This window comes from Euprymna scolopes, chromosome 15, assembly GCF_053919585.1.
Source record: "Euprymna scolopes isolate OS-2025 chromosome 15, ASM5391958v1, whole genome shotgun sequence".
Lineage (NCBI taxonomy): Eukaryota > Metazoa > Mollusca > Cephalopoda > Sepiida > Sepiolidae > Euprymna > Euprymna scolopes.
The window spans coordinates 71,524,142-71,540,379 of NC_136496.1; the positions used below are offsets into that span (position 1 = coordinate 71,524,142).

General features: G+C 32.3%; 1 protein-coding gene across 6 annotated transcripts in view; it reads left to right on the forward strand.

The window, feature by feature from the left end:
* The window catches only part of LOC145293891 (uncharacterized), a 69,184-nt gene that overhangs the window by 15,369 nt on the left and 37,577 nt on the right, over positions 1–16,238 (forward strand). For 2 of the 6 annotated variants that reach the window (XM_080140652.1, XM_080140649.1), the window contains exons 5-8: positions 262–405; positions 1,733–1,837; positions 4,219–4,308; positions 9,062–9,178. In XM_080140652.1, coding sequence (XP_079996778.1) covers positions 262–405; positions 1,733–1,837; positions 4,219–4,308; positions 9,062–9,178 — 456 coding nt within the window. The remainder of the gene's footprint in view (positions 1–261; positions 406–1,732; positions 1,838–4,218; positions 4,309–9,061; positions 9,179–16,238) is intronic. The other 4 variants (XM_080140654.1, XM_080140651.1, XM_080140655.1 and 1 more) reach the window with 2 other exon arrangements.

The following is a 16,238-nucleotide window of genomic DNA, read 5'->3' on the forward strand; positions in this document are numbered from 1 at the left end:
CACACTCTTTGTCTTTTCTTGTTGACCAAGATTGATATTTCAGTAAGCAAACATTTTTCAAATTATTTTCAATATGTTTTTGCTTACTTATCACTAACATATGCAAGTCGTTTTTAGATGTGCCTTCTTTCCACATACGCATGTTCACACACAAAAGGGGGGTGCGAGGACAGGTTGCGAAATTCATTTTGATTTAAACCTTTTTTCAGCGTTATCCGTGATTTGCTAATTTGTATGTTTGCTTTTTTTGGTGATAATCAGGCTTCCAGATTAAGGAACGAACATGAACGACTGCACAAGAAATATCAGCGCAAAATGCGGGACGTGGAGAAACGGGGAAAAACAACATCTGAACAAGATTTAGAAAAAGACAATGAAATCAAACGAATAACCAATCGTCTTATGGTAAGATTTTAAACTCCTATAGAATGGACCAATCGGCTTTTAAACTTGCTGTACTGATACATGATTGGGTATCACAAACCAGCCTAGAGTTTAGTGCGTGAAAATGAGTAACTATGGTGAAATTCCCTTCAACTTCAACTTGTAATGACTCGTTCATTTTTAGGGTTATTTTGATAATATTTAGATGTCAACAAAATTTAATCTTTTTTAGTTCTTATCCAAAATTCAACCTAATTTAAAAAACAAAAATGTAGAAAAATCTTTATGATGTACTTATTCATTATAGAATGAAAATATCATATTCCAAAATTTATGTAAATTGATCAAGTAGTAGTTTTTTAGTGATTAATATTTTGCAGCCATTACAAGGCCGATTAAAACAAATAAAATTGTTTGGTAGTCGAATTGAGCTGTCTCCCTTCGATTTCTAAACCATGGCAGATCCGTCTTGCTTCCTCATAGAATTTGATTTCCTTGGTTAATATAACAAAACTACTTGACCAATTTATGTGATTTTTGGAATATGACATTTCTGTTCCATGACATCTACATATCAAATATCTTTCTGTATTTTTTTAATTAAGTTGAATTCTGGACAAAGACCCGTCTTTTTCTTTATAAATTTACAATTCTTTCTCTTGTGTCATTAATATTTTTTTTCTTCCAGATTACTTCAAGTTAGATAACTATTTTCCATAATGGAGGATTTATTTTTTAATTTTGATGTTTTGGTTCTTCGTTATTGTAGCGAACTTCGAAAAATGAAAGATTGAATTTCAAGTGAAACCAATAGTATCTACTGAATTGTCATGTCGCAATAATTAAAATATCCAAAAATTACAAAAAATGATAAGGTAGAAAATGAATTATTAATGGAAACAGTTTTCGAAGACAATTAGTGAAAATTAAGTTTGATTGGCCAAAGATTTTAAGTTTTCAGAAAATATTTACCCCCTTTTTTTTTTACAATTTGAACTCACCGTTTTTTTTTTCTTTGCAAAACTCAATTTTCACTAATTGTCTCTGAAAACTATTTTATTAATAATTAACTTTATACCTTTCTTTGTAATTTTTGGATATTTTCATTACTGCAACATGACGATTCAGTAGATACCATTGGTTTCACTTGAAATTCAGTATTTCAATTTTCGAATTTTGCTAGAATAACAAAGAACCAATGTTTTTCAAGTTGACATTCATAATATTGTGTGCCTCTTAATCTATTTTTTTCCACACGATCATACCAAGAAAATAAATTAAATGACAAATATCCATGTATTTCTGTTTTCATTATTTTCATATAAACTTGCGTTATTTCAATATCCAGGAAACTGAGCAGCAAAATCAAAATTACGAGTTGAAAAACCAGGAATTGCTCAGCCAAATGGAAAATCTTGATAGAAAATGCAAAGAACTAAGTGGGAAATATCAGGTATTTCCAAAATGAAAGATTTATTTTGTTTTTATTATTGATTGTCAATCAAAAAAAATATATAAACTGAAAAGTCATCTGCATGTCTAGCATTTTTTTTTTTTTTTTTTTTTTTTTTTAAAGGTGATTAACCTTTACATAATCACATTAATACATTTTGTTGCAATATTTTTTTTGATATAAAGAGAAGGGTATGATCACCGAAAATTGGAAGGTTCTATTTATAGGCACTGGCGGTAGGAACTAATGAATCAAATGGAATCATGTTCTGCTAGCAACCAGTCAGAAATCGGAGTTGCTCCATAAAAATATTGAATCGCTAGCATTCCAGCACGTAATCTTTTTGTGTCAACATGAGAAAGATCTTTTGCTCTTTGCCTGCAAAATCATAAAGTCCAGGACTTGTACAGAGCAGCTACCCACTGAAAATTCATCTTCAGGGCTTGTATAGAATAACTACCCATCGGAAACTGTTCTGAAATTAAACATTCAAGATACTTGTTCTTGGAAGATCACTGAAGTTAAGTAACGTTGAGCCTGGTCAATACTAAAGAGGTGACTATTTGAGAATATCAAGCAAAGCCTCCATGCAAAAAAATAAATTCTTGAAAATGCATTTAGCAAGTGTTTCATTTTAACCTTTGGTGCTTGTTTACATTGGTGATCTTTTAAATCAACACATTTCAGGTGAAAACATTATGTACTTGCATGCCGTATCAAAATTAGTATAAATTCCAAAAATTATGAAAAATGCTCTAGTAGAAAAATAATCTATATAAATAAAATGGTAGGTGTGTGTGTGCATAAAAATATTTAACTGATAAACTCTTAAACTTCTGGTCACATAACACTGAAATTGACAAGAAATAATGATTGTGCACCAAGGATGGTTAAAAATATTAAAATCTTTGTTTGGATGGATGAATAATTCTTACAGAAATATGTCGGCAAGTTGAAATGCAAAATGTTCATTTCAACTTGCCAACATATTTCTATTACTTTTGTGCATGTGCAGATTCATTCATAGCTTGAAGTGGTTTGATTTTAAATCTTTCTTATCTGTCTGTTGATAGTTCAAATAGTAGGAAATACGGCTGAAATGCTAAATGTTCTGGTTTCAATTCTAGCTGATGGCACCCAAGCAATTTTTTTTTTTTTTTTTTTTTTTTGACTGATCTTTTGAAATCAGTACTATATATTAGGTGCAATATAATATTCAATAGAGAATTTGCTTTGTAATAATAAATATGAAATCTGCATGAATTAAAATATATTTAAGCATATTTTATGATTAGGCAAGGCCAGGCAGCTCTGTTAGTTACAAATAAAAATAGAATTTATTGAATTATCAAGTTTTATTGTATGTTTTTAATGTGGAAGACCTCTGTGGGCAATTCAGTATGACAAATTAACTTATGTCTCTTGACTTTAATTAATGGTCTACCATTTTTAAACAGAATGTAATTGTGGCTGATTTTATTTTCTAGCACATCTACTTGTTCATTTTTCAAAATTTATACTAATTTTGACATGACGCATATGGAATAATGTTTTCATTTGAAATATAATGGTTTAAGGTCACCAATATAAACAAGCATCTAATTTTTTAATCTATACATTGCGTTTAAACAATTGAACCACTTAGTAGAAATTCTGGACTAAATCATTTGGTGAAACTCTGCAGAAACAGTATTTTCTTTTCTTTTTTTTTTGTCTTATTCACTGTTAATATTATAGAGTTAGAAGTTTGATTAAATCTAATGTTTCACATAAACTATCTTTTATTTTTTACACTCATACTAAAATGTTGTAGGAATGAATAAAACAAGTGATTATTTCATTGAAATCTGATTGATTTGAATTGATATTTAACAATCATAGGAAGACAAAATCCTACGCCTATGAAAAGCTTTAAACTTAGTGGTCAGAAATAAAGTAAATAAGTTGATCATGTCATTTTTTTTTTTCAAATGTAAAGTTAATAATACTTGAATAAGGAGTACTCTGTTGATGAAATATGAGGAGAATATGGGGGATGCTACAAAATTTCAGATTTCAATTCTTAAACCTTAGTCACAAACCCGAGTGGAATGTGCTGAAGATATTTCCCAGTTCTTCGAAAATGTTTATGTGGGATCTATTTTTCCAGTTTCTTTAATCAGTGTTGAAACATCAAAGTTTTGAGCAAATTCTTAAATGATTTTCATCCACTGTTCCAACAATTTATCATCACCAAAAATAGGCTTTCCCTTTTACTTTTAAAAAATGTTTTTAAAGTTCATCTTTGTCTTCTGCTTGTCATGCCATTTTTCATCTTATACTAAATTGTTGTGTCCAGTGATAATTTCTTTTTTTTTTCTTTCTTTGTCTGGATTCAACAGCAATTAGAGAGTAAGGAACACAAATTCAACTCAGAAAAAAACATGTTGGAAGATCAGTTAAACTCCGCCATGGGAACAATTTCAGCTAAAGTAAGCAATTCTTTATAAATCTATAATCATTACTTTGCCTTACTCCCTATTTTTTTTTAAACTTGAAAATCATGAAATTTTTTCATTTTTGAGATAAGGATTATTTGTACTATTTGGATTCCTCGAACTACTTTTCTCATCTTGAGTTTTATTTTTCACAATGTTTCGATCAATGTAACCTTTGACATTCTTCAGGTGTATCTTATCAAACTCTGGACTCTGCATAGAATTTCAAACGGAACCCTTTATTTAATCCAAACACCTTTAGTGGATAAAGTACTTGGTAAAATTTAGTTGTAAAAGTACACTCTTCTGGAGATTGAAGGTTCAATCCTCAGTGGGTGACACTCAAGATACAAATGCAAAATACTTAGAACTTTTACCTAATCATTGTAAGTGTCGGCAAGATGACGTATATTTGAAAGCACACCCGTTGCCGTTAATGTCTTGGTTAAGTAGCCTGCTCTTGCCTCTCATGCAAGCAGGCGAGTCTACTTCTATGGGGGTGTGTCTGACACTAAGACCACTCTGGTCTTGTAACTGGGTGTCTTGGGTTCGATTCCACCTCTACACGCACTCCCTCTTCCAGGGCCACAAGATACTTGCGTTGTGGTCCAATGATTTGAAGCTCTGGAGTAGTCGTGTGATGTGCCCCATACCTGTGAGAATAGATTCCTGGGTGGTCGCATCACCCTTCGGCTACAACGTCCCAGTTGATCTTCCTCAACCTTCATCATCCCAGGGGATGCTGTGTCATCCACTTCCATCTGTTCTGGTAGAGTGTCGGATGTTTCGGGCTGATGTTGATCCATACATGTGGGGGACCATTGTCCCGGTATTTCGGGCCCTGTTAGGTTGTCTATGGTATCCAACATTCCTAGTGGCTCCTCAGGTATCGAATGACAAGGGGTATCTACCACGGGGTTTATTCTTCAGAGGAATCTGTGATTACGACGGGTTACCCAGTTACTCCCATCAATGCATACATTATATTGCCGGTTACCCAGCGTTTCCACCACCCTTCCTGTCTTTGCTCATCGGCATGGATGTGGACCAACTTGGTTTTGAACCTGCATTTTCAGTTCCTGAAGTGGGTGACTTTTTAGATTGTATTCCCTTATATTCTGTAAGTGTCTTTTTGCCATCGCTGTTTCCCGATAATGACTGATTTTCTCCAGCGTTTATGGATTCGATATTGGTCCTTTATCATGTGACCGTAGAACATCATTGCTGGAGACATATGTAGGTCTTGTACCGGAGTGTTGCGATGAGTCAGTAGGGACCTAGCTGCCCGGTCATGGCGTAGGTGACCGCAACTGTCCGTGCTATCAATAATTATCCCTTTAGCCATTTTAACGGCCAATTCTGCTCTCCTGTTGCTTTGAGGGTAATATGCTGATGTTCGTTTCCTTATGCCCCAATTATCTAGGAACCGGTTATATTCACTGGAGTCAAACGGTGGTGCACCATCGGTTGACAGTTCCTCTTGGATGCTGTATGTGCAGAACCAGTTTCGTAGGACGTCGCATGTGGCCTTGGCATTCCCGGACGACATCAGAGTGACTTCTACCCATCCGGTGTATCTATCTGCATATACTAGGTAGTTCTTTCCTCGTAAATCAAAAAAAGTCGTTGCATACTTTGCACTGGGTCTGGGTCTGATGAATGCTCGTGTCCAGTCCTGGCCAAAACAGCCGTTGTCTGGCATTTGCCAACATTCCATTGACGCCCTGATGCACCGCATGGAGCAATTCCAGTACCTTCGCACGTAGTTTTCTGGGTATGAGGATTTTATTTTCCTTTATCGTCACCCCTTCCAAGCAATATAACTCCTCTTTCATATGTCAAAACTAGTGAATTATCTCCGGCAGTTTGTGCCGAGATTTAGGGAAACCATTTTGTATGAATTTGGCGAGGGTACGGCATTCCTCATCAATAGCAGCTGCAGCCACAATCCTGTCCCATGTTATTGCCCTTAATTTGGGGTCCTGCTCATAGGTGGAGTTAAATGATGCTCTTATGGCACTATCTATGGTTTGTGCGATGTCCTTTTCATTTGCTTCCCCCTGGCTTAACGTTACTGGACATCTCGATGTACAGTCTGGTGCCGCATTGAGTTTGCCAGGGAGATGTCTTATTCAAAATATGTACATCAAGGACCGTTCTTTCAAGTTGAACAGTCTTGGATTCTTTATGTCCTCCAGAGCTTTGTTCAAGAAGATCTTCACCAAAGGCTTATGGTCCATGGTGACTAACAGCTCTGGGCATGCTTCCAGTCCATAGACTAATGCCAATGCCTCTCCTTCAACTGGTGCGTATTGGGACTCTGTGTCATTAGTAAATCGGGAACTGGCAAGGATTAATCTTCAGTGGTCCTCACCACACTTTAGTCCGGCTTCGGTAGCACAGTTGCAGTGCTTCTGGAAAAGAAAATATCCCAAGCCTGTCCTACTGAAGTCCGTCAACAAACAAGTTGGTTTGTTCACTTCAAAGGTTCTTACACCGTTCTTGATCTCTTCTGTGATCCTTCTTTTCAACTCTTCGAAGATTTGATCGAGTGTGCTGTCCCAGTAGAACTTCCGACTTTTTGTTTTCAACAGTTCCAGGAACGGGGCCATTACTTTGACCTGAGAAAAAGCGTAGGCTACCTGGTTCACCATTCCAAACTAGGATCTTATGTCAGTTATATTTTTTGGTGTCGGAAAATTCCATATTGCTTCAGTCATTTTTTTGGGTGGGTTTTATCCCGTCTTCCATTATCAAGAACCTGGCAAATTCCACCTCTTTTTCTGCAAAGTGAAATTTCTGGGGGTCGATACCATTTTTGCTGCAGTTATTTATGTACTCCATCGTATGCCAAAATGATGCTTCAATAGAATCGTCCCATAGTATTGTGTCGTCTATACATCTTGTTTTCCTGGGCATATCTTCAGTGATATTGTCGAACTTGCGTGTATATGCATTTCCTGACGCTTGGAATCCTTGTGGTGCTTGAAGAAAACGGTATCTACTCCATTCCGTGATGAAAGTAGTTGCATCTCTTGCTGAAGGCTATGATGGCCATTCCATGCATCCAAGACGGTTTTTCTAGTTTTCGCAGGCACCAGCGATGCCTGGTTGAAAGGAGACGGTGTATGATGGGTTTCTCGTAGGGTAGCGGCGTTGAGCTTTTGTAGATCTACCGTATGCCTCAGTGACCCATCCTTTTTCGGTGCAACTACCATTCTGGAGCACCATGTTGTAGGTGTACCTACTGGTACAAGTTCCATGATGCCCAATGCCACGTCTCGGTCGAGGTCCTCTTTGACTCTTTTCTTCCAATGGTGTGGGACTGGGATTAGGGTGTGGACAGCAGAGGGTTTGACCCCTCGAGATGAATGTGATGTCCATGGGTTTTCCTTTCATTGCCTGCAGCCGTTGATGTGGGCATACATTGAATGCACTGGACTCAAAATGCTTCTTCATCCATTGTTTTCTTCCGTAAGGGCAAAAGGGATACTGTCCAGTTTAGGTGAGACATTAGTTCTTTGTGGACACTCACATGGTCCCTTCCGCTGTCTGCTTCCCCAACAGTACTGACGTGCAAGTGTAACGTGAACCAACATCTTGCTGCCCAAATCCCTACATAGTACCCCGGTAGTTGTTGCCCCTGATAGTAGCCCCCTACACCAAAGTGGCAATTTGCCTTGTTTGGGGTGAAAATGTAATTAAAAAAAAATGTGGCTGGTTAGCATTCGTTTATGTGGGTTGATTCCTGCATTCATGGATTTTCCTCAACATTTCAGTTGTATTGTTGTTCTTATTTTGTAGTAGTCTCAATTTCTGCATGTTTTCAGTTGTATTTTGTTTTTGAATCACCTTGACTTTAGACATTCATCTGTTCCTAATAGGCAAACCTTTTACAGAATTGGAAAATAAATTGTCTTTTCAATCTCTTTAAACCATTTATGGTGGCTTTTTGTTATGGTTCCAGGTGTTCAAATTACAATGGGAATCACCTTGATTTACTTAGGTTTTCATAATCTAATTAATTCATAATTGAGATCATGACAATTTAGATCTTGATATTTATTTATTTTTTGCATGTTCTTTCTCCTGCACTCTAGGGACAGGCTATGATAATCATTAAGCAAATGCTCTTATTTATGTTTAAAAAAAAATTACGTCTGATTAGGAATGTTCAAGAACTTTATCAGATTATATCCACATGTCCTAAAACAAGTTTGGCATTGTCATTCTCTTGTATTACTTTCAGCTTATGCTTGTATCACTTGTCATCGTGGTCCAATTCATAGTTAGCATACATTCCAATGGAGTACCAGAGCGACTTTGTCGTGTCTCCATTTTTTATTTTGAAGTCGTGCTAACACAGGACAATATAAAAAAAATTATTGTTATTACCACAGGTGTTATCTTATTTTTATTTGTTTATTTTTATTTGTTTATTTTAAATTAATTTTTTTTGATTTAGTAATTTTTATTATTGAGCATCAACTGTACTGAGTAACATTTAGGTTTCTTATGCATTTAAAGTAAACCTTGGTTTTTCAATCCAGTTGTTGGCTTAAGAGATCAAAATTGAAAAAGAAAAATCAGTTATTAATTTCTAGACAGGAATTGAGACAACTGATACAAAATCCTTTGTTCTTCTTCATTTTCTGTTTTCTTTTTTGTTTTGCTTTTGTTTTTGTTTGAAGTGTTTACACTTAAACTCCCTGTCTGAAATGTTAATATTTCTGTGCACTGCTATCAGGATGCCTTCATTGAGAATATACAGGCAGCCATGGAGGCGTTATCTAAATCCATGAAACGAGTAGCCGAAGAAAACCAGCGACTAAATCGAGATCAGGTGGTTCATTCCAAGTTGCAGGTACAAAACTGCATGTCATCAACACAAAAATTAATATTTCCTCATCTTTTTGTTTTGAGAATCTTACTTATTTTAATAAAATCTTTCTAGTTTTCACTAACCTTTTTTTCTTTCTTTTTTTCCCCCCCATTATTTTAGGTTTCTTTGTAATTTTCATTCTCAATATTAAAATTTAAAAAATTCTTGGAGAAATTTTTGATTGAATAGGTAATATTTCTTAGGTCTGCAGAAGACGACATGAGTGAGAGCTATTGATTTGTATATTCTAGTAATATTTTTGTTTACAGATATTAAACCTGTTAAACCTGTGTTTGTATAATAGTGCTCAATAATAAGTAGAGCTATATATTTATTTGTTAATTTTATATATAAACATTTTGACTGGATATGTGCAAATATGTTCCAGTTATAGCCTTATTTTAGCTAAGCTTCAAGATGAAAACAAAAAAAAATGAACTGGTTTGTGTTTCTGCTTTCATCCTGATTATTCAGCATGATAAAGTTTAGTCAAAATAAGGTTATAACCGAAATATGTCTGTGTATACGTAGCTATAATATCCATACGAATAATAATTATATATATATAATATATATATATATATATATATATATATAAAACAATTTTTAAAGATACAAAATTATGATAACCTAGATGAAAGCTTTAAAGTTCCATATACAGATTTAAAAAAAATATAAATGAATACATTAAAAAATAATTGCAAATTTATTGGAATGGCTACACTAGCAATAAATTATATGCCATTAAACCAACAATTGGTAATTGGGAACAAAGTTCCAGAAAAAATAGAAAGAAAGAGGTTGTATTGACGAGATTACGTATAGGTCACACATACCTTACCGAATCATACTTACTTAAAGGAGAAGACCAGCCAATTTGTATTGCATGTCAGGTTCTGCTGACAACAAAACATTTTCTTATTGAATGCATTGATTTTCTGCCTATAAGATGAAAATATTACAAAGACAGCAATAAGAACTTTTCGAAAACATAAAATTCGAAAAGATAATCGATTACCTTAAAGAAATTGGTATATATACAAAAATATAAATTTTCATATATATGTGAATAAGCAAAACAATTTAATACAAATCGATACGAATTAGTATTTCTAAACTAATCCTTTGCACTTTTTATATACATAAGAATAATTAAATAAAATTTGACTTTCTTATACAAATTAACGCAAACACCTTAGTAGTAAATATTTACTAATACAAATGTAACACACATAACGCAAATTTATTTTAAATATTTTTATGCAAATATAACACTTTTATACAAATTTACACAAACGCAACTACACCTAAGTAATAAATATTTATCATTACAAATTTACACACACATAACGCAAATTCATCTTAAATATTTTTATCTATTTACTTGCAAATTTACTCGCATTTTAATACATTTTATGCATTTATTTTTTTATTTTTGTATTAAAATGTTTACGAATTTAGTCAAATTTTAGTGCAAACTATACTTCAGTTATAAATATATTTATTCAAATAATTTTGTTTAAAAAAAATATTTAAACATTAAACTACGATTCGGCATAAAATAACCCAACAAGGGCAGACATGCCATTAAACACACACACACAAAAATATTGACATATTCATTGTTTAGTGTATATGTTTAAAAAATATGACATCTTCAAAATTTTCAGTGTACATACGTTTTGGAGACAAATTTAAGTTTTTTTTCATCAGCACAAATAAGGATGAGAATTTTTCAACATTTTGAGAATGGAGTTACAAGAAAATCATAAGTGCATTAAAACAAAATTTTCAACAATCTTGAAAATTATCGTTTTTTATATATTAAGATACATTGATGAAACAGTTCATAAGACTAGCAAGATTGATTAAAACATTGTGACTATACAAAAAGTGTATAATTTGTCTTTTAAAAAATATTAGTAGTCTGAACAAAAGGAATCTGGTAGTGTCTAATCATAGCAGAGTGTGAATTTCACAATTGAAAACTTTCCACATATCTTTAGATAGTAAATTCTTTTGGTTTGTACCAAGATTTTTTCTGTCATATCTGTAGATATACTGATGATTAGATAATCATGAAACACTAGTGTCTAGGTATGAAAGAAATTATTAATATTTATTGAAAAAATATAAACCTTTAAGAAGTTTAAAGTTAAGCCTTATGTAGTAAATTGAGAATAAAGTGGTCAATTAGTTACATGTATCATTTCAAACTTCTTTTTTGTAAAATTGATTTTGACAAGCCCTCTTACACAGCTACATAAGTATCTTAATACACTTCCATTTAAAAGTTAATTCTTGGTGATCAAGGGGAAGAAGGCTAGCACACAAAAGCCAAGGTTGGCTTTGTTGACTCAGTTTGAGTTCTGTGACCAACAGTAATTATCACTTTCTGCACTTATGATTGCATGAAACACTAGTATCTGTAGGAATAAAAGATTAATATTTATTGTAAATATATATATATATATATATATATATGGCAAGTGTAAAACATGGAATCAAATTTCAGACAAAATAAAATGGCTAATATATGGAATTAACGGATAAGAAGTAAGCACACTAGTTAAAAAATACACGAATGTATCTCTAAAGTCCAATAATATTTCAGTTATGAAATCCAGAAAAGGCCTTTTCTATCACATGCTATTCCACGACTGATGCTGACTTTGTGTTAGTGTTATCATTTTAATTACTCTGCTTGCTTGTTTATCTGCTAGTTCCATATATTATCTATCCCATCCACAAACAGCTGTTTTTCCGTACCGTGGCTCTTCAGTATGGTTAGAAATGAATGACTGCTTCCAGTTGTGATTCAAATGCTGTACTGACGGAACCATCATGAAAGGGAAATGTATAAGTAGTTATATATGCATTCGCAATTACAAGGCTACCTGAGTGTTGTATTCTTGTGCAAAAAGCTATTCATTTAAGCTAAATAGAAGACAATTATTTCCTTAATCAAAAAATTCAACCTATTAGAGATGGGGAGGGGTTTACTTGGTTCATTCATAAACTTCTTTTTTGGTACTTGGGTAGATTGATGATCTTTTAAACCAGTGCATTTTAGGTGAAAACATTATTGCATACTTACGTGTCATGTCAAAATTAGTATAAATTCCAAAAATTCCGAAAAATGATCCCGTAAAAGATATGCTGGATGTATTTTTTACAAAAAATCAGCCACGTTCTGAGATTTTTAGGGGACCCTTAATTTAAGTAAATTTAAATAAAAGTCAGTTTGTATTGTACTGGTAGTACTGCTCTTTTACAATAAAACGCAAAACTCAATAATTCAATAAATTCTATTTTTACTTGTAATTATTTTTCTTAATTTTTGTAATTTATACTAAATTCGTCATGACACATAAGTATGTAATGTTTTCACCTGAAATATGTTGGTTTAAAAGATCACCAATTCACACGAGCACCGATGTTTTCATCAGATAACAGTGTCGTTAGAAACAGGCAGGTTAGATAGGATGACTACATTTAGCAGTTTTTAAATATTATTAAAAACAAATTATTTAAATTGTTAACATTACTTAATTGATTTATATAGCTAACATTTGGGTTAGTAACACCTTTCTTGGGGAATATCTAATATATTTGTGTGAAACATTTTTTTTGTTTTAAAAATTTTTAATAATTCTTTTAAAAATAATTTTTTTTGTTTATTCATATCTTGGCTTGCATCACTAAACATATAACTCTAACTGAATTTTTGAACAATTTGAATATTTTGTTTTTATTTTAATAAATATTACTACTAGCAGGAATATTTTAATAAATATTAATACTAGCAGGAAGACCCAACCTTGCTTGGGATCTAATGAGGAGCACTGATTTTTTTTTCACTATGCTCATTGCTCATTTTTATTTTTCTTTAACTGTTCCTCACCCACCATTGCTTCATCCCCTTATATAGTTGGAAGAAACTGAAATTTTGGGAAACTCTCTTCATTAGTGTCTTATATGTGTGGTTTAAATTTTGTTGTATTTATCATTATTTTTATTGTGTTTGAGGTACCCGTACCGCGAAGGAAGAAAAGAATGTGAAAAAAAAAACAAAAAAAAACAACCTGATGGCTTTGCTGTTGCGTCCATCACCAAACCGGAACAAAGGTTTAAATTAAGGCTAGTCAATCGAAAAGAGGGAATGACTTTCGAAAATATCAATGAAAAAAGCAACCCCCTCCTTGTAGAAAAGTGCCCAGTTGAGGGTGAAGGAATTAATGTTTTTAGTCAATTTTTCAATATTTGTCATCTGAAGGGTCGAGTTTCAAAACGATAAATGTGAAAATCTGTCGCCTCTGTCAAAAGTTTTAGGTAGATATACAAACAAACATACATACATACATACATTTAAACAGACAAGTGAGATGATTTAAATTTCATAAAAATTGTATACGTGTAATTTTAAGGGAGGTTTTGCTGCCTTAATTCTCTTAAAGGTGCACTTATAGATTCGAGACAACTTCCATTGTCTTTCAATGGAAAATTTTACTTATAAATACATATTTACTTTTTATGTAGATTCTCTAACATTTCTTTTTATAGGTAACACATAGACATTGATTAATATATAGATTAAATAAGATGTAAATGAAATCAATGAATTAATATAAGATCATTCGCATATGTTTAAAGAAATCAAAGCAATAATAACTCGTATTATTTTTTTATTTTTTTTTTTAATCATTTAAGATGAGGTTTTCATAATTTGTGTATTCATTTTTTTTTTTTTTTTTTTTTTTTTGCAGACTGTTATCTTCATCTTCATAGTTGTTGTTTTTTTTTGTTGTTTTTTTTACATGGAGGTCACCACTTATCAAGGCCCAAAGGCCACTCAGGGATAAGGGTTATTGCATGTACAGTAATCAATGAGATAGTATTGTAGTAATCATTAGTATTGGGGGTTTTGATAGAGTGTCTTACTTAAGGGGGGGTTTGTCAGGAGTTTGTTTATGTTGGACTTGAAGACGTCCAAGTTGTAGTCAGGTGGGAAACAGGCAAGCAGCAGAGAGTTCCACTGGCGTGCAGTTCTAAGAAAGAAACTTTGCTCATGGAATCTACGTTTGGATTTAGGCACAGATAAAGAGTGGGGAAAATTATTGACAGTAGTTTCAGTTTTATGTTATGGAAGGCAATAATTACTAGGTTACATAATTACAAGATTCAGCATTCCTATCCCGTTGTGGTTAATCACTTGAAGAAGGCCAGAGGATAAGTTGGCCAAAACGTGGTGAAACAACAATGAAGATGAGAATAATCATCAGCAAAACAATGAATACACAGATAATAACCGGGTTGATTTCTTTGAACATATGTAAACGGTCTTATATTAATTTATTAATTTCACTCATTGTTTTTAATCTAAAGTAGATTAAATAAGTAAAATTAATAAATTGTTGTTCTAACTCCTCTCTATTGCACTGTAGTATTGCAGGCAACTGGTTTTAATTCATATGTCCGAGTCAATGTGGGAAGAACACACGTATGAGTAATAATGGAATAATCTATTGTTAGAAACTACTATAATTTTGAAGTTAAATATAACGGTTCAAAAAAACAGATAGAGTGTAATTTTTTTTTTTTCCTCCCAAGATGCTTCCCACACTGACTCGGGCATTTAAACCTCCATCTTCATCCACAACTGCAGATTGTGCTAAAACAATAGCAACATGACACGTAAAAAAAAAAAAAAAAAAAAATATTGTTTGCATTTTCCTGATGTAGTCTCTTATATGAATAAAAAATTTGAATTTTAAATAAATAAATGTTTATTAAAAACAAATATGCACTTTGGTCTCTTAATTTTTATATTTTAAATTTCAAGATGACACTACTGTATAACAGTGGATTGTTCTATTACTACTATTATTAATTTTTAAATGAAATATTTATATTAAAAAAAAAAAATGAAATATAAATATATAAATCATAGTTTTATAAAGAAATAAGTTGTTTGGAACGAATGCATCAATAATATATCTGGATGAAACCAATAAACTAGGTAATCACTGCATGATACCATAGAAAAATGATTATTAATGAAAATAGTTTTCAAAGACAGCAAAAATTGAGTTTTGCAAAAAAAAAAAAAAAAAAAAGAGAAAAAAGAAACCGAAGAATTTGACTCATAATTTAGGAGGCACTTATTTTTTTAAATCTTGAACCAATTTAAAAAAATTCCATTTTTCGCAACTGTTTTTATTAATAATTAATTTTCTACCTTGTTGCTTTTTATAATTTTTGGATATTTTCATTACTATGACATGACAATTAAGTATATACCATTGGTTCTAATTGAAATTCAATATTTCGATTTTTGAATTTCGCCCTAATAAAGAAGCACCCTTTTTCTTCATTCAGAGTACCCCAACCCACGATTTAAAACCAATCTTTTGTTTAATTCTGTTGTCATGGTGAAGCAAGCAAAGAGAAGTAAAAGAAAAAAAAATGGATATTTTCATAGTTTATGTAAATATTTCCTTACAATTTTATTAAATTGTTTCTAATTGCATTTATTTACAGTTGACAATTTAAGTTTTATAGCTTAACTTTAATCCAAATCATAAAATATTAACCATTCCATGCTAGTTGATAGAACTTTGAACATCAAAGATAACAAATATTTAAAAAAAACAAAATTATGAAAGTTTGAAAATGAAGTATTTATTTTATAAGACAGAACAGACTGCCTTGCAAATTTCATATTTTCTATTTTTATTGAAAAAAAAAAAAAAAAATGATATTTTTTCTGTTTGTTTATCATATCCGGTGTGAAAAAAAAAAAAAAAATACGCAATTTTTTTTTTTCTGAGAATTGCTCCAGACAAAGTGTGAAGCCGCTTAATGTAAGGATTAAACAAGAATGAAAGATAATTATCGCAAAGACAGGAAATGCCTATTGACCTTAGTCTTGAAAAGACCAAGGTTAAAAGTAGGGAGAAAACAGTCAGCAGAAAGAGAATACCACAAGCTTGTGGTTCTTGAAAAGAATCTACTGGAATAGGAAACTGTTATAATGAGGTAT